Source organism: Trichosurus vulpecula, chromosome 4 (genome assembly GCF_011100635.1).
Source record: "Trichosurus vulpecula isolate mTriVul1 chromosome 4, mTriVul1.pri, whole genome shotgun sequence".
Classification (NCBI taxonomy): Eukaryota; Metazoa; Chordata; class Mammalia; order Diprotodontia; family Phalangeridae; genus Trichosurus; species Trichosurus vulpecula.
In genome coordinates, this window is record NC_050576.1 from 106,866,580 (window position 1) to 106,890,812 (window position 24,233).

The 24,233-nt window shown below is 38.4% G+C and overlaps 1 protein-coding gene across 1 annotated transcript in view; it reads right to left on the bottom strand.

Annotated features, from left to right (window-relative positions):
- Positions 1 to 6,822: 6,822 nt before the first annotated feature.
- Positions 6,823 to 24,233, bottom strand: part of LEMD1 (LEM domain containing 1) — a 39,181-nt gene continuing 21,770 nt past the window's right edge. The window contains exons 5-7 of the mRNA XM_036757507.1: positions 13,119 to 13,202; positions 8,645 to 8,718; positions 6,823 to 7,003 (exon numbers count right to left, since the gene is read on the bottom strand). Of these exons, the coding sequence (XP_036613402.1) occupies positions 6,823 to 7,003; positions 8,645 to 8,718; positions 13,119 to 13,202 (339 nt within the window). The remainder of the gene's footprint in view (positions 7,004 to 8,644; positions 8,719 to 13,118; positions 13,203 to 24,233) is intronic.

The window sequence follows — 24,233 nt, forward strand, 5'->3', positions numbered from 1 at the left end:
CAGGACAAGGAATCTTGCTTTTTAAGGCCTTGTTAAACAAAAAAGTGTACGGACTGAATGTTGGTTCTAGGCCAGCGATGTTAGGGTCATAAAGTTGTTCAACCAGTTGAGTTGGTATGTGAACAAAATGTGCCATTGCTTTAGTTTCTGGAATTTGATCTCCAAGGAACCCACTCTCTGAACCAGCACTTGGTATGTCGTCTGAAAGGCAAAGATTGCTAATTGGCATCCTTGTTCTCTTCTGGCTTGTACACTATATCCCAGGAACCAGTTCTTGCACCCAATCTAAAAATTAGACTAGAAGAATCCATTTACTTTCAGCAAACAGTAAGGTCAAAACTATAATTCAATAAGCATTTATTAAGTGTCTACTATGTGTGAAGTACCACATTCCGCTGGAACCAAATATGACACAGCCCCTACCCTCAAGGAGTTTACAATGTACTATCAGGGTTATGACATACACATAAGTATGACATAAGATTGAGTGTGATATGAAAAAAAGAGATCTAAACAAAATATTCCAAGAAAATTTGAGGAGTAACCACATTCAGTTTGGGGGAAGGAAGGGTGAGAAACATCAAAAATAAAGACAGAAGGGGTTATTAGGAGTTACTAAGTCAACCAACTAAAACAGATTCTTTAATTATGATGCTGAATTATTTTCAAACCTCATCATGTTAAAAGTAGTTATTTAATATTTTTTTTTAGCCTTTAGAGTAGCCATCATTGCGGGGCAGGAGTGGGACCCTCAACATACAAACCTACATTTGTAGTAGCATCACCTCTATCTGGAGGTTTCTTACGCAGACACCTCAACTACCCAGAAAATAAGAGAGAAACCAAAGATTTTTTTAAACAAAAAACCCCAAAACATTGAGCAGAAAACTCCACAAAAAGCCCATGTGCTTTAGGAAATCCTTTCAGGCCCTCACTCAGAAGTTCGACTGATATTTTAGATTCAGTAACAGACTTGCTACCTAGTTTGTTTGCTGCCATTTTAGTAAGTAAAGCCAAAAAGGAGAGGTGCCTCTAAGAAGCAACAGCCAACCCCATGGTGGTCTGGGGCCATTTACTGTCATTAGGGGCAAAGTGATTCTACACAATTCCAAAGCCCCTCTGCGCAATGTTGTAAAAACCAGTTACAACACATTATAACAGCTAATGTCTATGATTACGATCTTGAGTCATCAAAAAAGGGTAAGTTATGTTCAGTATATTCTACTTCCTGCAAAAGGGAAATGTTTTAAAATGTTGTGAAAATTTTAAAATATTATTACTAAGGTATTACAAAAATATTTCCAAAAGTATTGGCACTGAGAGGGGGTTAAAAGCAAGATATTTTTACTTTTGTAGAGCAAAGTTCATTCTCTGACTAGGCTAAATGAAAGAGGTGCCCCTGACAATGGGCAAAACATATCAAACAAAGGTTCCTATAGTTGTGGAATTCTATATAAACAAAAAATTCACATTACCCGAAGCACTTTGTTTAGGTTGTAAATTTATTGATAAAAAATACCTGCTCATTTCCATGTTAGGAGAACATGTTACAACAAAATGACTTTTATAATGGAGAAGTATGACCAGGAGACATCTGTGCTGTGACTTAGAATTAATTGGGGTTTTTTTTCCACTTAGAATTAATTGCAAAAAACTGAGCTTACCTCAATGCCTAAACTCTAGCATCTATATAGTTGCTACTGTTACGAGGAAGTTAAATCATTTTATATTAGGATTCCATTTCCCTGTATGTATTTATAATTATACACCAAAGTCCTGGAAAAATGCATGATACTGTTTGAATTATGGGCAAGACTTTTGTCCAAATTGGAATAGCAAATGCCTTTGGAAGGTAATGATAACCACTCACATTTTTGTACTGCTATAAGGTTAATGAAGCACTATCCTCATAAGCTGTTAAATTGTATTACAAATATTATTAGCCCCATTCTGCAAATGAAGAAACAGAGGAATAGAAAGGTTATGACTTGCCCCAAGTTTCACAATTAATAAATGTCAGAATCAGATTTTGAATACAGGGCTTCTGACAAGTTTGGTGCATTGAATATTATGCCACACTGGTTTCCAAACAGAAACCAAAACACAAGGTTTTACAAAGTGTGCTGGGTCTTAAGTATTCTTGACTAAGTCCCTAATAGCAAAGACAAGTAAGTAATTGAGGGAATTAAAACTCACAGAGAGGAAAGTGAATTTTCAGCTTTGATAATTCCCTCAGCTTTCTGACTAATTTTACCAGGAGAGTTTGCCAGTGTGGCATAGGGAATAGAACACCAGGCACGGAGTTAGAAGATCTGGGTTTGACTCCCATCTCAGACGCTTACTAGGAGAGTGAACATGGGCAAAGTCTCTTCCTTCTCAGAGCCTCAGTTTTTTTTCATCAGTAAAAACCTTGGGTTGCTGTGAGAAAAACACTTTGCAAAACGTAAAGTGCTTTATAAATGTGTGGTATTATCATCTTTTTCAGGAGCTCCTGGCCACACTCTGGGTGTACCCACAGAGGCAATATGAAGTAGACAATTGAGGGAATTATCCAAGCATTATGATATATGTTCCTACGGGAGTGACACATTAAAAACCTACATTGAGCAAAACCAGTAGACAATTGCTTGGTTTTCTACATCACAGAATCATAGAATTTTAGAGCTGGAAAGAGCCTTAAGAGGTCATCAAATCATTTTACATATGTGGAAATGGAGTCTCTGATTGCTTAAAAGCCTTGCCTAAGGTCATGTAGACTGAGTATCAGACCCCAGTTCTCTTAATTCCTAGTTCATTCAGTCCAGTGATTTTTTTCATCACATCTCAATGTCTCTCAGAAAGTGCCTGTGTAGACAACAGTTTAATCCCTTCTAGAGTTGGTAGAAATGTCAGTCTTCCTGATATTGTAAGTGAAACCGTTTTTTTTTTCAGTAGCAAAGATTTCTTTATTTAATAAATTTCCTGCCTTTTTGAGAGGCATCCTGGTGTGGTAGATGGCACGCTACACTCAGAATCAGAAAGACTTTTTGAAGCCTCAATTTTCTCAATTTTAAAGGGGGGGGGGCGGAAATACCCATAGTATGTATCTCCTGGAGAAGTTATGGGACCCAAATAAGATTATATATGTAAAATCCAAGCTTTCAGTAGCCATATGAAAACACTCCAAATCACTAGTAAAGAAATGCAAATTAAAATAACCCTGGAATTCTACCTTATACCCATTAGATTTGCAAAGTTGACCAAAAAGGAAAATGACAAATGTTGGAGTATATTGGAGCAGGGTGGGGCAGAAGGGAAGACAGGAACGTTAATCCACTGTTGGTAGAGATGTGAATTAGTCTAGTCATTCTGGAAAGTAATTTGGAACTATGCCCCCAAAGTTACTATTCTGTGCATACCCTTTGACCCAGAGGTACCACTACGAGTTCAATATGCCAGTGAGACCAAGAAAGAGGTAAAGGACTCATAGGCACAAAAATATTTATAGCAGTTCTTTTTGTGGTAGCAAAGTATTGCAAACTAAGAGGGTACATATCAATGGCTGAATAAACTATGGCATATAAATGAAATGAAGTGCTGTTGTTCTGTAAGAAATAAAGAAAAAGAGAAACACTTAAACAAACAATTTTGAAAGACCCAAGAACTTTGTTCAACACAATGACCAACCATGATTTCAGAGGACTCATGATGGAACATAATACTCACCTCCTGACAGAAGTAGGTGAAGGACTAATATTTTTGGACATGGCCAATGTGGAAGTTTGTTTCACTTGACATATTTGTTACAAGGGTTTTGTTTTTCTTTTCTTTTCTTATTCCCTGAGAATGGGGAGGAAAAGATGGGAGGAGGGAAAAAATAAAGTATTAAAAAGTAAATTTATTTTTCTCTCTCCCACCTCCCCCTCACCAAAAAAAAAGATTAAACCCTTATAACAATTATATATGCATATGTATATACATATAATATGCAAAAAGAACTTGAGATATGAACTGATACAAAGTGAAGTGAGAAGAAACAGAACAATTTATGCAATAACAATATTGTAAAGACAAATAACTTTGAAAGACTTAAGAACTCTGATCAGTGCAATGACTAACCACAATTCCAGAAGACCGTGGCGAAATATGCCGCTCCAGAGGGGATAGACTCTGGATGTAGACTGAGACATAGATTTTCTTAGACATGGCCAATGTGGTTGTTTTGCTTGACTATACATATATTACAATGATGGCATTTTCTTTCTTTTCTTTTCTTTTTTTCAGTGGTGGAGGTAGGCCAGAGAGAAAATGGATTCTTGTTAATTGAAAAAACAATTTAATTTAATTTAAAAAGAGCATATGTAAAGCTTTGTAGGCAGCTAGGTATATCAGTGGATAGAGCTCTGGGCCTGGAGTTAAGAAAACTCATCTTCCTGAGGTCAAATGGGGTCTCAGACTCTTACTATCTGTGTGATACTGGGCAAGTCATTTAACCCTGTTTGCCTCAGTTTCTCATCTGTAAAATGAGCTGGAAAAGGAAATGGCAAGCCACTCTAGTATCTTTGCCAAGAAAGCCCCAAATGGGGTCATGAAGAGTCAGATACGACTGAAAACTGACTGAATAGCAACAAAAACTTTGTAAATTTTAAAGTGTTATATAAATATTAGCTCTTTTTCTGTTTGATAGTGGGCCATCCTTTATCCCCTTTATCGATCTTGTGAATGAGAAAAAGTCTGCTTTCTAATCAAAACTCCATCTATCTATGAGTGTACACACACACACACACACATAAACATGTTTACCTACATATCTACATATACTTAAACGTGCCTATCTATATTTACTTAAACCTTTACCTACAATGACACCTGAATTCAGTTTAATTTAATTCAATAAGCACTTCTTAAGTTCAAACCTTCTGTTAAGCTGGAGGTGCAAAAAACAAAACAGAAAACAAAACCAAAAAAAGGCAGTCTCAGCTCTAGAGGAGCTTACATATCTTTACCCAGGATCCCCAGCTCTGGAACGAAGAAGATTTTACAATGGGATTCCTTGGAACTGCACCAAAAATGCCATTCTCTTGTTGCCTAGGAATACAGTAGTAATGTCCTCAAGCTGCTTTTGCGTTGTACCTAGAATAGCACCCTTCTAATTCCTCAGAGAAGGTTGCATTAGTCAGGGACTCTGTTTAGGTTACTGCCCACACAAGAGAACTATCATTTTTCCATGAATGAACTTGTACGACAGCAGAAAATTCACCCTATCAATATCGATTTTTCCTGCAGCGACATCTACACAGGTTTTTCTCTCTCTTCGTTCACCTGCTTTTGCTAAAAACCGAGCTAGCATGAAATGTGCTCTGAAGAAAGGGAGAGCTGACGAAGGGCTCTTTCCCCCTTTTGTAGGCTCGTTTATCCAAAGCAAAGTCAGCCCAGAATCAGATCAATTAGTGCACTAACACCCTTGTCTCCCAGTATCCAAGGTCATTTTGGAATTTTCTCCTCAAAATCTGCCTCTGGGCAGATTAAAAGCGTTTTCTCAAATTAGAGTAGGAGATAAACTATTATTTCAGGAAAGAGTAAGCTTTAACTTTTCCTTAAGGCTCAATTCCAAGACTTTCTTAAATCAACAAGATTTTTTTCTCCCATTAAATAAAGCCCAAGTATCAATAGCCTTTAGGTCTTATGTCTGCATACAACCTGCTGTTGGCTGTAATAAACACAGTTTGGCACTTCTTCGTTTACCTTTAGTATTACGGCAATGGAAATACTTTGGTACTTAACCCATTATTCGATAGTATATAGTGTTTCTTTGAATTGAGAAAGACGGGAAAAAAAGTTTTTCAAATTTTCTTCAGTCTATCAACCTGAAGGTAGGCTTTGCAAAGATTTAAACATTACACACAACAGAATGTCATCCATCTCTCCATATACAAAGCACAGATAAACAAAATACACCAAAGTAAATATAAGGATGGATTCTAACTACTTTAGTCTGTACAACATTTAAACATTTGACAATCAGACCGAGAAAAACTCTTAGTAAAGGATTTACTGTAAGGTAAGGACACATCTCTAGAAATTACTAAGCATGAATACTTATACAAATTTGATTGGGAATCCCATAAATAATAGTTTGCTAATTTTAGGAATTTCTTGGTGGAGGAAGAGACACAAGATTCTGGGTATTAGTGTTATCATTTCAAATGTTTTTTTCATGCCATAGAAGTCCCAAATTGTAAGAAAAAATTAGCAAAGACTAATACTGGTGATGTCTCTCTAAGGGTGCTTTGAGATCACTATTGCCGAGAGCAGATTGAAGTTTATTACTATTAGTTATCAAATGACTAAGAATTTCACAATTCTGTCAATGGCTCTTAACAGAAGTATGTGTGTCTGACCAGATCACTTGAGGAGTAAAGGAAATGTCATGTATAGCTTATCCCCAAGCTTAAAAACAGCATTCTGCTTTTTATAAGTCTGCCAAAATTCAGAAGCAAAATTCAAGGGAATATTAAAAAGTAGGTGCAGTAATGAATATAGAGAGAATTCTTAATCATGTTCTCCATCTTGAAAAGGTTACTCTGTGCCATTTGCTTTCTTGTATCCTGACATAGGCATACAGATAAATTACCTACCAGTGTATTTTTTCCCTTTCCTTTTTTTTAAAGCAGTATACTTTCAAAGGAAGACCACATAGTCATTGGATTTGGCTTTTTACTTGAGCATTCTAATTCCAAAGTTGTTCTGAGTTCTTTTACTGAAGGAAGATAGAATGGTACATTACTCACTCAGTCAGGAGGCCATTGCTTGTTGTCTTCACACTTGTCTTACTGTATGGAACTAAACTTCAATTACCTCCTTTTCCATGGTTAAGTAGACAAAAAGTATTAAGGTGAAAATGAGCCACACAGAAATTATAAAGGCGATTGAAATCACTCCTATTTTCCTTTCCTTTTCCTTTTCTTCCAATATTGTTCGTGGATCCTCTCTTTTGGTTTTTAATGGTCTTCTTATGGTAATCCTGTGAAAATGTTGGTGGATCTCTGTGACATCTGTATGTCTGTCTATCTGTCTCTCTCTCTCTCTCCCTCTCCCTCCCTCCCTCCCTCTCTCTCTCTCTCTCTCTCTCTCTTTCTCTGTCTTTGTCTCTGTCTCTGTCTCTATCTAACTATCTAAATATATGGCTACTATATATAACACCCTCTGCAAAGCTTTGGGACTAGAGGTTGAAGGGAAGCTAAGAGACTTTACAAGTGTAGGTCCTTCAGTGGTAGCTTTCCACTTAAGATTTCTATGCATTCAAGGGTGTTATCAGAGATGGCTAAGACTCCCTAAAACATATCATATGCACACAGTGCTCACCTTAGCTAAATTCTACAAACTAGCAACTGTACTTTTGGATAATCAATCACTCAATGTGTTGACCATCTATTATTTAGGGGGATCTGTTCCTCGTGGAAAAATGACAGAAGCCAGTGGAATATCTCTGCAAGGGAGGCCCTTTATTTTCTCTTCAATTGGCAAAAAATGAAATAAATCTATCCAAAAAAAATAAATCTGTCCAAATAACCTCCTGCATTGCAATTAGGAATGGGTTGGGGACTTTGTACCTGCTTATTTTACAGTTTACTAAAGGTAGGTAGTCTTTTCTAAACATTTTTCTTAGGGTTCTCTATTTTTAGTTCCATCAGTACCTACATCCAATACAGGCATGTGCTGGTAAAAATGTAGCAATTTTTATCCAATCCATAGGTTGTCTTGGTCAAAGAATTCATCTTCTATTGATCAACCTTCCACTGCTTAGCATCTTGGTATTTAGGTCAGCCAATCCTTAGCAGATAAAACCTTTGGTATAGGGATGATACTAGAAGCTTTCTAGCTTTATGGCCCCTATCAGACATTGGGCTCTGCTGGCATAACCTCTGAGTACCTAAGATCTGCTTCATTCTGCAGTGAGACATAGAAGTAGGCTAGGTGCCTTACACAGTTTGTTCAGAAATCAAGGAAACACAAAGCTTTGCTGTACATAAGACTCACTGATGGAAAAATGAGTCAAGCTGAGCTTTCTATTAAGTTAACCACTTCTATTTTCCCTTCTTTAAAGACAGGAAGAAGAATATGCAGTAATTCAAGAGAACTAAGTTCTAGCCTCAGATCTACCATTTATTAAGTAATGACCTTAGGAAAAATCACTTTTACTAATTTAGTTTTAAAAATATAAATTCACCAGGGCTTGGGGACTCTGTCCCAAAAAAGGATGCTCCATTGACTCAGGCTATTTCTTTAATAACAGAGTAGGATGAAAGAACAGAAGAGAAAATAAAGACATGATTATTTAGTTGGGGTTAGAGAGTCGGGATGGAGGTATCACTGAATTTGGAATATTATGAATATATGAATTTAAGGATGAAAATTCTGGACATCTGGGTTGTCTCCCTTTGCTAGTTCTATTATAGGGAGGCACTTTTATCATCCCATGTTGAAATTGGAAGTGCTCACAGTAAGTGACACTTATCTCACCTCCCAACCTCTCTTTCAGGGATCCAAGGATCTGATTAACTCTGGTGACATTAGAAACTGGCAATAAGAGGGACATGATAGAACAAATTAGTTCTTCCTATATTTCCTACACATAGTTCTTTCCTATATTTCACAAAAGTACCTTATTCCTGTGTGAGAGCTGGGATCAGGATAATAGATGTCAACATCACCATCCACAGAATAAACTGAAGGTAACTGAAAGAGAGAGAGTTTCATGAGGTCTGTGGTTTTCTCTCTTTGGCCCCTAAATGGGACCTTATTTCCCTTTCCAAAAACCAGTATTCTTCACCCTTCCAAAGACTGATGCCATTTGCCCCAAGCTCCCTCTCCTCCCATTATCATGTCAGTTCCCCCTGACATCTTCCCCCACTGTGTCATTCTAAGTTCCAATCTTCAATGAAGAGGAAGTCCTTCCCTTTGCCCAGGTCAACTCCTTTCCCTATACTCTTTGCCCTGTCCCTGCCTATCTTTTCCATCAGATTGCTCCCACCATCAACCTTGACCTGAATCTTCAATCTCTCTCTAACTATACAGTCCTTCCCTGCTGCCTTCACACATGTCTAAGCCCTCAGAACTTACCAGTGCCATCATCTAATATCCCACCTCTTCTAAGCTAAACTCCTTGAAGAAACCATTTACACTCAGTGCCTCTGCTTTCTGCTCTTTCACACTCTTTAAAACCCTCTGTGATTCTGCTTCTGACCTCATCACCCAACTGAACATACTCTCTCCAGTTACCAAAAGGCCTTTTAATGGGAGGATCTAATGGTCCTTTTCTTAGTCCTCTCATGGCATTTGATCCTGTGGACCATCTGCTCCTCTTGCATACTTTCTCCTCTTGGGTTCTCGTGTCACAACTCTGTCTTCATCTTCTTCTGACCGGTCTGACTGCTCTTTCTTCTTTGCTGGATCTTCATCCATGTCACCCATACTGACCAAGGATGTCCCCTAAGGCTCTATCCCCTTCTCTTCCACTTTGAAATTACCAGATACATACTGGGCATTATGAACTGGAGGTCCTATAGGCATCTCAAACTTGGCATGTCTAGAATAAAACTCATTATCTTTACCTCAAAACCCATTCCTCTCCCAAACTTCCCAATTATTATTGCTAGCTCATCATGCTTCTAGTCACCCAGGTTCACAACCTTGATGTTATCCTCAATATCTCACTCTTACTCACCCTATAGACAATCACAGTTGCTAAATTTTATAGTAGTTTCAATCTCCACAATAGCTCTATGTCCCTTTCCACCACTCTATTTAGTTCAGGCTTTTTAACCTCTAACCTATTGTAATACCCTGCTAATTATTTTCCATACTCTAAGGGTCTCCCCACTCCAGTCTACCAACCATACAGCTGCCAAAGCGATTGTCCTAAAGCACAGATCTTACCATGCCACCCTTCATACTCAATAAATTCCTGTGGTTCCCAATTACCTCTAAGATCAAACATAAACTCTGGTGTTTAAAGCTCACCAGAACCTAGCCCCGTCCTATCTTTCCAGTTTCTTTAAATTACTCCCTTCCATGCCCTCTGTGGTCCAAACAGCCTATTTTTTTTCCTGACCCCAAATACCCCCCTCCCACCTAGGTGTCTTCATATCAGCTGTCTCCCATATGTGGTAAGCTCTCCTTTGTCATCTTCACTTATTAGAATCCCTGGCTTCCTTCAAGACTCAGCTTAAATAGTCTCCTTCAGTGGGAGGCTTTTTCTAGTCCTCTGCCAAGGTCCCCTCCCCCAGTTGCTGGTGCCTTTTTCTATAATGTTACTTTGAATCTACTCTGTGTATATCTTGTATATACCTCTTTATGCATACATGCCTCCCTTTAGAAGGTAAGCTCCCTGAGGGCAGAATCTGTCTCCCCCTTTTCTTTGGCTCTCCACCAACACTTAGTACAGCGGCTTACACCCAGTAAGGGCTTAATAAATTGATGCCTATTGTTGTAGATAAATTAATAAGAGGAAATTCGATACTGGCTGATTCTCAGTAACAGGGGAACTGATTGCTGGGGCAGAACTAATGGGAATCTTGGGGAGAAATGATCACTCCCTCCTAGAGTTTATGATAAAGGAGTGGAAAACACAGGCACCCATAGGCACCTCACATGCACCCTGGATCATGGGAAAGAATATTTCAGTGGGTTCAGAGGAAGGATTGGTAGGAAACCATGGATCAAAACTATATAGGGAAAATCCCTTCACAAACATAGATTTCTACCAGTCTATGACACAGAGGAAACATGATATCCAAGTTCACGTATCTGAAGGCTTGTCAAGGTGGAAGAGAGATTAGTTTGGTGATGTGTTTTAGAGGACAGCAGAAGTTGCAAAGAGGTAAATTTAAGCTTGATGTCAGGAAAAAACGTCCTAACAATTAGAGCTATACAGAAATAGAATGATCCGCCTTGGGAGGTAGTGAGTTCTATATAAATGGATGTCTTCAAGCAAAAGCTGAAAGATTGTTTATTGGGTACATTACAATCAGGATTACTTTTCAGTTGTGGTTTGGACTCTTCCAATTCTAGAATGCTGTGATTCTGTAAATAACCCAAGAGCTGATAGAATCATTGGAGGTAATGTAGCACCTTCCCCTCCCCGTCCTATCCTCTTGCTTCCAGGCAAGACAGTACCTACCGTAAATAAGAAAATACAGTGGCCCAATATTTTTAAGTCTCCAAGGAAAGCAATTCAATAAAATAGCTTTAAAAGATTAATTTAGTATCTTATAATCCCCACTGTAAGAAAGTTTTCCTATTTAATAGTCTACAAAACATTCAAGTGTAGCATCATTATACTTATCATCTTAAGATCAATAAACTAGTGAACAGAATGATGAAGTATAGCCCTACTCTTAAATATTCTGTCCAAAAAGAAACCTAGAAGATCTAAAGATCACCCTACAGGACTAAATATTCCTTGAATTTTGTACTCTTTACCTTCAAAGGAGGAGCTAAAGCCCTGGCAAGGCTTCCTGAGGGTGTCTTAGACCAGAGGTGTCAAACGCACTGCCTACAGGCTGTACAAGGTCCACAACATTCTCAAGTGCTGGGGAAGCAGATTAAAATGGATTTATGTGATTTTAATGTGTTGACATATTAACAAAAAAAGAAATCTATAAACATAAATTAATATGCGGCTGCAGGGATCTTTATGTACTGCTTAGTGGCCCTTATTTCTATTTGAATTGGACACCACTGCTTTTGCCCATTGGCAAGCCTGGAACTATATTTGATTTTCCCGTATGGATCTGGTCCAGACAGGAAGAGAAATATAGGCCACTGAAATCTGATTCAAAAGGCCTGGATTCTTAGTGTAAAACTAGTTAAGTTGTATAAAATATTCTTTCATGTGGTATAGAGAAGATATGTCTATATGAATCCTATATCGGCATGTTGTTGGTGCACTACAGGAAGAGTACTAAAATAGTACAGAAACTAGGTCAATATCTTATTTTTCTTTGTTGTGTATTGTTTTTCAGGGTGCTCTCTCAATCAACAAATATTTATAAGAGTTTATTCTGTACTAGGCCTTGTGCCAGGCACTATGGGGCATACAGAGAAATTTAAAATCTGTTCATTGCCATCAAGGAGTTTATAATACGGTTTGGGAAGGTATAGACTTGAAAAATTAACATAAAATACATAGAGCATTAAAATATAAGTATCATGACAAAGCAATACATGACTAATGGAGACCCTCAAGAATATACCATTGTTTCCTAAAGTCCACCAGGTCTTACCATCTGGCCTGCCGCTATGCCCTTCTGACATCCAGGTATTGCCATCTGACTTGCCATGATACCCCAAGGACTGCTGGGTTTTTTCATCTGTCCTGCCTCTGCACCCTAAGATTGACTAAGTCCTTCTATTTGCCTGGAATTTGAACTCTCCTAATATGTATTAGTTCCCCTAGTTAGAATGTAAGCTCCCTGAGAGTAGGGATTGCCTGTATCCCCAGTACTTAACATAGTAAGTAGCTGATGGCAAGCACAATGCTTTTCCATTCCATATTCTAACTGCAAAGCATTGTAGAGGACAGTGGATGAATAAATCAAGGTCCTTAAGGAGTCTATAACATAGTAAAGGAGATAAGACTATTGTTCGAGGGAGGTATCACTTAGCATAGTGCCTGACACACAGTAAGCACTTAATAAATGCTCGTTGACTTGGGCTTGTATTGCATTCATTTGCTCTTCTTGAGATGTTACTTTTTAAGTATACCTCAATAGTTTCTTACGTATGGATTCTTTTTCTTCAAATATATTGTGATTTTCCCAATAGTTTGCTTTAAACAATTCCACAGAATTTAATGAGCAATGTCATTCTTGTGTAATGAGTTCACTGCTCTCCCTTCTCAGGTACAAGTCACAACCTAAGTAAACAGTCCACTTTTATTTTTTTTCTATAGTGATTTCCAAGAGAAGGAATATACTTGCATTTTTATATAAATAAAGGATTTTACCTTTGGAAAAGTGTATTGGAAAATCAAATGACAGTATGTTCCAACCTTGTCCCCTTCCCCACTCCATCCAAAGGAGGGAAAATCACTACTCTAAAGCAACTCAAGATATAATACACATGCAATAATTTACCTCTTTGCTATGGAGAGGTGAAGGGCTGCCACACTCTTCTATTTCATAATTCTCTTCTTTTGCAGATTTTTGAAGTGCAGGATTCTATCAGGATGTAAAAGATGGATATTAATTGAAGATGGAAAGATCCACAAATTCACATGTCTGAAAGCTGAAATACAAATTGGGTGATGTCTACCATAGCAAATGGAATATTTCAGAATTGTACAACTAAATTCAACCAGGAACATTTGATTATCAAGATGTTTGTATTGCCTTGATGGCCAAAACAGTCATCCAGGAAAATATTTCCATTTTGGAAGACTCATTACTGAAAATATCAGAGGGAAATACTTTTAAAAACATTTCACTAATTCCACAGTCTAAAACAATATCACCTACTCTTCCCCCCACCAGTGATGATAGCAATAATTATGATAATTTGTTCACTTCCCTAGACATTTTGGGTACACATAAGTATAGTGCATTAAGATATGATGGAAATTAATATTTTGAAAATGAAAATAATGAAATATGTTCTTTAGATAATCATTGCCCACATATATAGGCTATCTACATTAATACTAACATGGAATTTTGTGTACTTGTGTGTATGTGTGTAAATGTAGAATTTGTCCAGAACTGTGATTTCATAAATGCAGTAAATTCCCAGGGTGGAAACTTTCTCCATTAATTAGGATGAGCAACCTGGAATATTAGAGAGTCGTCCAGAATATTGAGAAGTTAAATGACTTGCTCATAGTCAGACAACTAATAAGGTCACATAGAGGAAGCTCTTGAACCTAGATTTCAAAGCTGGTCCTCTACCCACTATGCCACAATGCTTCTCTTGTATTATATTATGCCATATCACATATTAAGAAAGGTAGCATGATACAGATAGAAAAATCTGAGTTCCAGTCCCACTTCTGGCATGTAGTTTTTCCATGACTTTGGGCAAGCCACTTAACTGTTCAACTTTCTGGATGACTCTCAAAGACACTATGTTGCCGAAAAAGTGCCTGAAATTCCATGTGAGTGCTTGGAAACAGAATGATATAACCTTAGGCTAATATCAGTTATTAGGTATTTAAAAGGAAAACTTTAGAGCGATTAACGAGTTAGGGGTGTGTGGCAGTTACATTAGAATGTTGTGGAAGGATTTGGGGAGTGAATTTTATGTGAGGGGGTGAAGTTTTAGCTGTCCATGGTATTTAACAATGAGTGAGTTTCAGAGCATATATTATACTTTGGAGACCTGGCTTTGAACTTGGACTAGGTATAAGAAAGATTGTGTCTAAGGATTGTGTCCTGGCTAACATTGTATTCCATCATCCCACCTCTCTCTACCTGCCTCCCCCAGCTCCACTCCCAGATACTAAGAAGATATGAGCAATGATAGAAAGGCTGAGATTTAGATTCAATTTCCCATAAGGTATCTATGGGAACTGTGGGTTTCTGAACTCCCCCTAATTTCTTTTTGGGAAGATTATCCAGTGGAACACAAAGTGACCTAGGGCACTGAGCATTGTGACAGTTTATAATAGAATACAACAGATCATGACGTAATAGAACACATAAGCAGACACCAACTAACCCACAGGCAGTATTTGCAAAGTTTGTAAGCCAATTGTTTTGACCCTCAGAATGCATTTTTTCCCATAGAAACAACGTCATAAATAAAGAGGAGCTGACCTGATAATAGCAATGACCTCATTTGGAAAACAGGGATAATAATAACTTTAATACCTACCTCAAAGGATTGTTGTTAGAACCAAATGAAGTAATGTATGTAAGGTACCATATAAACCTTAACGTGCTACACAAATGTTGGCTGTTATTATTTGTACTTTAGGGTTTGCAGGGCACTTTACATATGTTAACTCATCTGATCCTCCCAACAAACCCTGTAAAATAGGTAGTGAAAGTGTTATTATTTCAATTTTCTCCTTCTAGTCCACAAAAGCATAGTTAACTGAGGACATCTCTGAACTGTTGTATTACTAGTATTTATAGAGCCCTAATTCCTATTTATAATAATGTTTTCATGCCTCCCACTTCTGTTCCTGGCCCTGTTTTCATCAACATTTTTATTAATGACTCATAGGAAGGCTTCGATAGAAGCTTATAAAACTGCAGGTGACACAAAGCTGGGAAGGAGAGCTAACCTATGGGACAACAGGGGCAGGATGCAAAAGGATCTTGGTAGGCTAGAAGGATGGGTGGAATCTAATCAGACCAAAAATAATGACGAATGCAAAGATCTAAACTTGGATTTTAAAAAGTCAGCAAGCTCAGGGTGGGGAAAGCGTGGCCAGATCAATCCCTGTGGGGTGAGTGTGTTTAGGCTGCTTTCCTATCAGGCCCTGGTCAGAATGAGGGAAGTAAGAGTGCCTGGGATGTGATAGGCAGTGAAAAGATGTGTGTGAGAATGAATTGGAAGTGACATGATACTGCTCTCTGGGAAGACCATGTTTGGAGTATTTTTTTTTTCAGTTCTAGAATGCTGTTTTCAGAAAGATGCTGACAAACTTGAGTGAATCCGAAGAAGGTGACCGGGGATGGCATGTGAACTAAAGACCGCCATATGAGGAACAGTTGAAGGAACTGAGGATTTTTATCTGAGAAAAGAGAAAACTTGAGTGAGAAGGGATAGCTACCTTCAGGTATTTCAATTGAATCCAATTCAATAGATCCTTTATTAAGTACCTACTATGTGCAAGACATTTGAGGATGCAAAGATAAAAAAATAGAACTGGCTCTTAAGGAGCTTATGTTCTACTAAGAGGATGTAATCTGAACATTAATGAATATAGTACAAAGAAAACAGGAAGGAGAGACCACTAACAAGTGGAGAGATTAGGAAAGGTATCACAAGAGGATATGGCATCTGAGCTGAGCCTTGAAGGATGCAGAGATGGGGATGAGGGGGGAGTGTTCCAGACATGGAAAGGGTGTGTGTGTGTGTGTGTGTGTGTGTGTGTGTGTGTGTGTGTGTGGTAGGGGGAGCGGTCTGTGTGAATGCATGGAGGAACCAGGCTAAGGAGTTTGTATTTTACCCTATAGACCAACAATCTCCAAATTTTTAAAAACCTTGTACGTCTACTAGTAAAAAAAATCTTTTAATTATTGAGTATGCATCCTCAACATGTACATATTTATCTATAAATTACATATATGTACCATTATACTAGCAAATTATATACATGATAAACATGTAAAATAAAAGTTTAAAAATAAAATAAATATGAAATATTTAAAATTTTCTTATGAATAGTACAAAACCCTTTTTGCTCTCACTAAAATATTAATGTAACATTTTATTAGATGCAATATGATTGAATATGCTTCATTATATTAAAAGTCTTATTTATGTCTCCGGGGGCTAGGGCAGACTTGCAAATAATTGTCTTACTCTTTGTAACCTCATTTGGGGTTTTCTTGACAAAGATACAGGAGTGATTTGCCATTTTCTTCTCCAGCTCATGTTATAGATGAGGAACTGAGGCAAATAGGGTTGAGTGACATGCCCAGGGTCACACAGCTAGTAAGTGTCTGAGGCCAGATTTGAACTCAGGAATATGAGTCTTCCTGACTTCCAGCCCAGTACTCTATCCACTGAGACACCTTTGCCCATTGGTAGTTTAGGGGATGTGAGTTTCAAGCTAAACTTCTGATCGCTGTTTCATTAGTGGGAGAAGTAGGTCTCAAGATTTATATTCGAGGCTTGACCCTTTTATCACCAAATACTAGCTCCCAAATGAACAAACATAACACCTAGCCAAGAAGCCCATTTATCCAAATTTGTTGCAAAATGGAAGTCAGAGAAAGTATACATAAGGAATTATATGCCAGATGATACAGAGTGAAAGAGCTGTCCCATTGGGTTAAGGTAACTCAGCTTAACCAAGAGAGTACACTAGATCTCACACAAGAAGTTCCCCTTAGTCTCTAGTGTAGCAAACTGGGGATAGGGACATGATAGAGACTGTCAGCAACTCTTATGTTTTCCCAGACAGAGTCTTTTCCTTCAGCAACCTGAAGTGGGGTTGAAATCTCTCTCAAAGCTGGGAGCCAGAAGTGTCCAAAGTGACTGCAAAGCCTGAAGACACCTGAAGACCCGCCTCTCCCCCTCTGGAGCACGAAGAGAGGGAATCTCTCAATATCTCTCTCTCTTTCTCTTTCTCTCTCTCTCTCTCTCTCTCTCTCTCTCTCTCTCTCTCTCTCTCTCTCTCTCTTTCTACCTTTCATGCAGGTACAAGGCATTGATTTCGATCAGTGAGGAAAAGTCCCACACCAGTGGGCTTTAGGACTGGGGTTACATTCATACACATATGTTAATGCATGTATGAATGTGTATGTATATGCATATATGAATGTATGAATATATGCACATATACACACCCATATCTCATATACATATATAACATATATCCAATATACACATATGTATTTCATATATCATATATATCCTATATAAACTGTGTTTCTATTGCCCCTGACTCATTTCCACATAACCCACCAATCCCCACTCCCTAACACACACAGTGTAAGATTCTTAAGGGCATGGACTGTTTCCCTTTTGTCTCTGTATTTCCCCAGTGCTTAGTACAGTGTATGGCACATAGAATCAGAGAACAGACTGAAATCACACATAACTACCAATTAGTAGTTCCATCCCCAGATGGTTAGGAATGAGACACGCCATGAAGATATCTCATATGTGGACTGTTTACTCTGGCTGTCAGGCCAGTGTCAGAGACCCTGGCCCTTTTGGCATTCAAGTTCAGTTTTGTGTCTGAGGTTTCCTGTTGCAAGGGGTGGAGGGGTCACAAATTCTCTTTTGGTTCTTGTGGCAAAGTTTTTTTGACTCCAGGTGTGGGGTCTGAGGCTTGACCCTAGGGCAGCACCAGACCTTTCCCTAAGGTCCTACCCCTTCTGGCTTCGGGTATGCGTTCAACTTGAACTTACTGGGGAAAACTTGGAATAGTGGGTAGAAATTGCAGAAAAGTAGATCGTTTCAATGTTAGGAAAATATTTCTAACAGAGTTGTCCAAAAGTGGAATGGACTGTCTTAGGAATTAATAAGTTCTCCATCATATTGGGGGTCTTCAAGGACAGTTTGAATAATCCCATTGTCAGGGTTACTAAAATAAAAGCAAAAAAGATGTGGATTCCTCCTTAGGAAGGATTAAATTAGACCTGTGGGATCTCATGTAATTGTAAGATTCTGTGCAATAAGTTACATGTAAAGCTCATATATAGAAATCTATCCAATTGCCAGTGGGCCACCTCATCTGCAAACTAGCAAATGTGAGCTACGTAAATGTGGAAGAATCTTTTGATTGAGAGTTTTTAAAATTAAAAAAAAATTAAGAAGCAGTCATTGATTTTAAAAGTTGAAAAGTATTTTTGTTTTTCAAACCTATTTAAAATATTGCTAATTCTAATGTTTTTAAACTAAAATACCTAACATATCTTTCCAGTTCTAAAATTCCTTGATCTTTTCTAAAAAGGTGTCTAGACTCCTTAGTTCAGAGGATTCAAGGATAATGCTCATGGGATCAAGACTGCTTATTAGATTGGTTGGCTTTATACAGAGGAAAAACTTCCATGGCGACAGAATTCACCACCTGCCCCGTTGAGCTGTTGAACAGATGTGTGTTAATGGATGAGAAAATGTGAAGGGCTCAGTCCATACTTTTATGCCACTTCACATTTTTGTTTCCTTAGAAAATAACACAAAAGTATATTTTATACTGATAATGGGTCAGCAACCTACTCTTTCTCAAGAAGATGTACACTAATAAAGTAAACAGCATATCGATTTATCAGCATCATATTATAATTAGGATGAATATGACAGTGGGTATTGAGACCACGCTCTTAAACGGTAGATAAGGAAATGTGAATTCCTAAAGAAACCAATAATATCCTTTTAGGTCTAAATATTTATGTTTACATTTCAAATTTGAGACCTAATAAATAATTTATCATTAACTCAAAAGTATAGTAACTACTTGCTCTGATATTTGTATGCCATATTTTTATTTCACTGGTAAGACATTTATCAAGAAATAAATCAATGTAAAATTAATATGATGCAGACAGCTTGAGTAAATTCAACATTTTTCTCAGGAAGAATTTAGAGTTATGTCCCCATCTAGAGGAGGTCTAGGTGGCACAATGGACAAAGTATCTAGCCTGGAATCAGGAAGACTTAAGTTTAAATTTAGCTTCAGATACTTCCTAGCTGTTTGACCCTGGGCAAGTCACTTCATCTGTATTTGTACTGGTTTCCTCAACTACAAAAAGCAGATAATAACAGCATCTTCCTTGCAGGGTTGTTGTGAGGATCAAATGAGATGATATTTGTAGAAAGTGCTTAGCACAGTGCTTGGCACATTTTTGTCTTCTGATTTGTGCATAAATTGGATTTAAGTGAGGCAGAGTTGCATGAAGTCGGCAGCCTCACTCTCTCCTCCAGAGTCATCACAGTCCAGTGGCAGGACAGAATCAAGATGACTGGTGATGGCTCAAGATGCAGTGTATGACTTTGGCATCTTCGATGTCTAACCAAGCTCTAAGCGCTCCACAGCGCCTGCTTCATCTGCCTTCATGGCCATTGGAACAGATTGTTCTCATCCTCCCATTCCACCAGGGGAGGTCTTCACTAACTCACCAACAGATTTGAGACTCCTCGGTCTCTCTACACGGGAGAGTGGAACAGGTGGACGTCAAAGGTGGAAAGCAGCCCTGAAATGGGTTCGGCAGCCTTCTTGTGTTCAGGGAAGACTAGGACCTTTGGCACATAGTAGGCCCTGTACAAATACTTATTCACTTGCCCTTTTCATTACCCTAGTAAAAATGACAGCTAACACCCATTAGCACATGACAAAGGTAAGAAAATAGGGTTTTCCTAAATATCATCAGAATATGTAATTTACTCCTCTTTGACACAAATTGAGTGAGTGAAAACTACCACTGGGAATTAGAGTGTTTTTCAATTAATTAAGTAAAATATTTTAAGCTGTTTTATATTGTCTCCTAAAACCACTGAAATCACAGACTTAATTGCAATGATGACAACATATATTCCCTTGATGGCTTAGTTCATTTGATTTTTCACAGTTATTCCAGTAGCCAAGGTACTCTATGGTGTGTCCCACCCTCAGGAAAAAGACACAAGTCTTAGTAAAATGCTTCAGACGTGTAGCACACAGATATCTGAGTCTGAGGACACTCCTATTCCAAATCCCCATGAGTACCTCAGATTATCACGTCAGATGCTCCGTACATTTCACTTACGACTCAGTACTGCTACATTAATTGATCGACCAATCATCAATAAGCATTAAATACCAACTTTGTGCCAGGTACTGTGTTAGGCACTGGGGTTACAATCCTTACTCTTGGGGAGCTGACATTCTAATGAGAGAGACAAATACACAGATAAATATAAAGGGAATGAGAAGAAGTAAATTTGCAAAGTAATTAAATACAAGGTGGTTTGAGGGAGAGGACACCAGCAGTTGGGAGGATCAGGAAAGGCTTCATGTAGAAAATGGTGTTTTAGGTACATAGGAAGAGGCACACTCTGAGGCAAAGGGAAGGAGAGACTTGATTATAGAGAGGAAGAGGAAGAGGGTGAGGAACATCCAATCAGACTGGAAAGAAGACCAGTTTGTAGAGGGCTTTAATAACTAAACAGAGGAGTTTATATTTTATTCTAGAGGAAAGAAAAAGCTAGTAGAGTGGCTCTGCAATGATATTGTCTAATTTTCTGTCATCAGAGGTTTTCCCTGTTAAAATTAGTAAACTAAACATCACCAAGCTTGAGGGAATTCCTGCTGCTATTCTCTGGAGTCACTACTTGCTCTAGAAGCTGAATATCAAACATCTAATTGGTGACTGTATTTCTCTTGCCCCCATCCCCACCCCACCCCCATCAGGTGGATTGGGTGGATAGGGCCTTTTCAATGCATTTGGTGGGAGTAGTTCCCCAGTATAGGATGTGGCCATCCTCCTTTCCTCAGGTCTGAACTTTCAAGTTGCGTTTTTTCCAGAAGATGAGTCAGAACCACTTCTACCTCTTACAATGTTCACCTATGTATTCATCATAATGGCTGTTCATACTGTTGTTTTTTCAGAAATTCCACTGGCAGAAGGGTTTGATGTACATATGGAAAACTAGGTAAATCCTCCATGTCTTAGACAGCCTTAACTTCTGAATCTAGTTGTCCAATTTGTTGGTGGGCTTGAATATTGGTGAATGCATGGACTCTTATTAGAGTTGGTTTGATTATAAATGTGTGTGGGAGTCTCCTCATTTCCTTCAATCTTGTTCTATTAGGACAACTTTATAGGCAATATGCTGAAGTGGGAGCTATCCCTCTTTTGTAAACCTTTCTATAATTGATCTGTGAATTTCAGACCCCATTCAGAAATTATCCTTAGCCGGAAACCTGTCTTCTTTAAAAAGAATCAAGGTGTCTGCAGAATGGGTGGCAGTTTCTGGCAGAGGAACAAGTAGCAACAAAAATTCTCAGTTCATATGTCTCCAATGTCACTAAACTGTAACTTTGGGCTCCATCACTGTTACAACGACATGCTAACCAGATTACAGAAGAGAAAGAGTCATAAGTACACAAATGTTTAAGCAGAAATTTAAACAGCATTTGTTAAAGCAAAGAAATGGAAAGCAATGGTAATATCTACAAACTGGGGAATAACTGAACATATTATAGGTCATTATTGTGCTATAAGAAATGATGAGGTGCAGTTTGAGAAATCTGGGAAAATTTATATGAACTGATACAGAGTAAAGTAAGAAGAACCAGGAGAACAATTCATATAACAATAACATTGCAAGAAAAAACAGCTTTGAAAGATTTAAGAACTCTGATAAATCATAATTCTAGAGGGCCAATGATAAAGCAAGCTGCTTGACAAAGAGGTGATGGCTCAAGATGTAGAATAATATATACATTTTCAGATAGGACTAATGTGGGAATTTGTTATGCTTGACCAGCATACTTGTTATTAGGTCCTTTTTTTCTTTTTTCCCATTTTTTGGGGGGCAGGAAGTTGTAGAAAGGAGAGGTGAAATAGAGCTAGCAAAAAAAGAGGTCACCAAAGCATTTTTTTAAAATATGCTGGTACATCTGGTACATTTTTTTTAAAATATCTGGTACAGCCAGACCAGAAGGAATCACAGACAAGAAGGATGCTGAAAGTTACACATTGAACTTATTATATACTTCAAAATAAAAGCAAGCTTTTTTTCCCAGAAAAGCTTCACAGTTTCATGTATAATCTTCTTTTTATATTCTACTACATATACGAAATGCTCATTTTATTTGGGATAAAGTTCAGAAAAAAATGAGGTTGCAGTGGAGCTGTACACAGAAAACAATCCTCTTGGGGCAGATGTAAGACAGCCTGGATTGACAGTGGACAAGGGTCTGCCTTATGTAGACAGTATGTTCTTGGCCATGGGCAGGTATACTATGAGCAGAAAGAAGTGGGAGAGCCCCCCTCCCGCTCTCGTAGCCATCCTTTCTCATGCAGGCAGAGTCCATCATGCATGGTGACTAAGATTTTGGCCTCTGAAGTGTAAAAGATCTTTTTGGCCCATGACTACAACTGAACTCCTTTGAAGTGATACTTTCAGGTCTCCACAAAATAGTCTTAATTGCCAATTACAATATTGTTTATCTATTGTCATCAGTTGACAAGAGTAGCCATCCATTAGTTCATCTCAGATGAAGAAGTGACTCGTCTCTTCTTAAGGCAAACCCTTCCAAACCGACCCTTGATCTTACTCCCCTCCTGTCTCTTTCAAAAGATTGCCCCAAAAATCATCTCCTTCCTCCCAATCTTAATTGTCTCCTTATCTACTGATTCTTTCTCTGCTACATTTCATAGCCAAAGTCCTAGAAAAAATCTACCATATGCACAAAAATATTTATAGCACCAATTTTTTGTTGTAGGAAAAAACTAAAAACAAAGTGGGTGCCTATCAATCAGCAAATGGCTAAACAAATTGCAATATGTAAATGTAAGAGAATATTACTGCTCTTTAAGAACTACTAATGAAGGCTTCAGACAAACTTGGGAAGACTTTAATGAACTGATACAGAAGGAAATGAATTGAACTAGTGGAACAAGTTGGAGGATGATCCAATTATGTAAAGGAAAACAACTTGGAAAGATTTCAGAACTCCAATCAATGCAATGGCCAGTCATGGCTTTAGAAGACTTACGATGAAGCATGTCTCCTGCCTCTTGGCAGAGAGGTTATGAATTAGTCAGAAAGACATATGTAACTTGATATTGCCATGAACAAGGTGCTCCAGAATCTTCTAGCACTGAAGCTTTGTAACTAGGATTCCTGGGAATAGCTGGTGAAGGTTTCTAGGACTGTTTTTCATAGAAAGAGAGGCTGGAAAAAGGAGAAATGAGGAGGCACCATTCAGAGTTCAAGATTCTACATCTTTGTGCCATGTGAGGGGATGCTGTGTACCCTCAGCTATTCTGCACCCCTATTTCTTCCCTTCAGAGGCCATGATGAGCTATTGCTGAGGTCAATAACAGTATTTCTTTTCATTGATGAGGATAATGATTCATGAGCTAACCCAAACATCCCCTTCTCTCTTGCCTCTGAGGAGGGAGAAAGACACTACCCTTCTAATGGAGCAAATGCTGTAGGTTTTGTTCTCTCTCCTTCCCATAAGGGGGTTAGGGGTCTAGGTGGTGTAAAGGGAGAAAATAAGCCTACTATGTGCCAGGCACTGTGCTAAGCATAATCCTCACAACAAGCCTGGGAAGTAGGTGCTGTTATTATCCCCATTTTATAGATGGGGAAGTTGAAGCAAACAGAGGTTAAGTGACTTGCCCAGTGTAGGGAGTTGGTGCCAACCCCGGGGCTGCTTGGACCCTTGTGCTTGGCCTGTTTCCTGGGTAAAACCAGACAGGCTTAGTAGGAGTTGGAATGGCAAGCGCCTGGAGGAAGGACTTCCATCCCTAACAGCCCCTCTCCCGCTCTCGTAGCCATCCTTTCTCATGCAGGCAGAGTCCATTCACCAGGGACTCACAAGCCCAGAAGGAGGAACCCAGGTGGCCACTACTTAATGC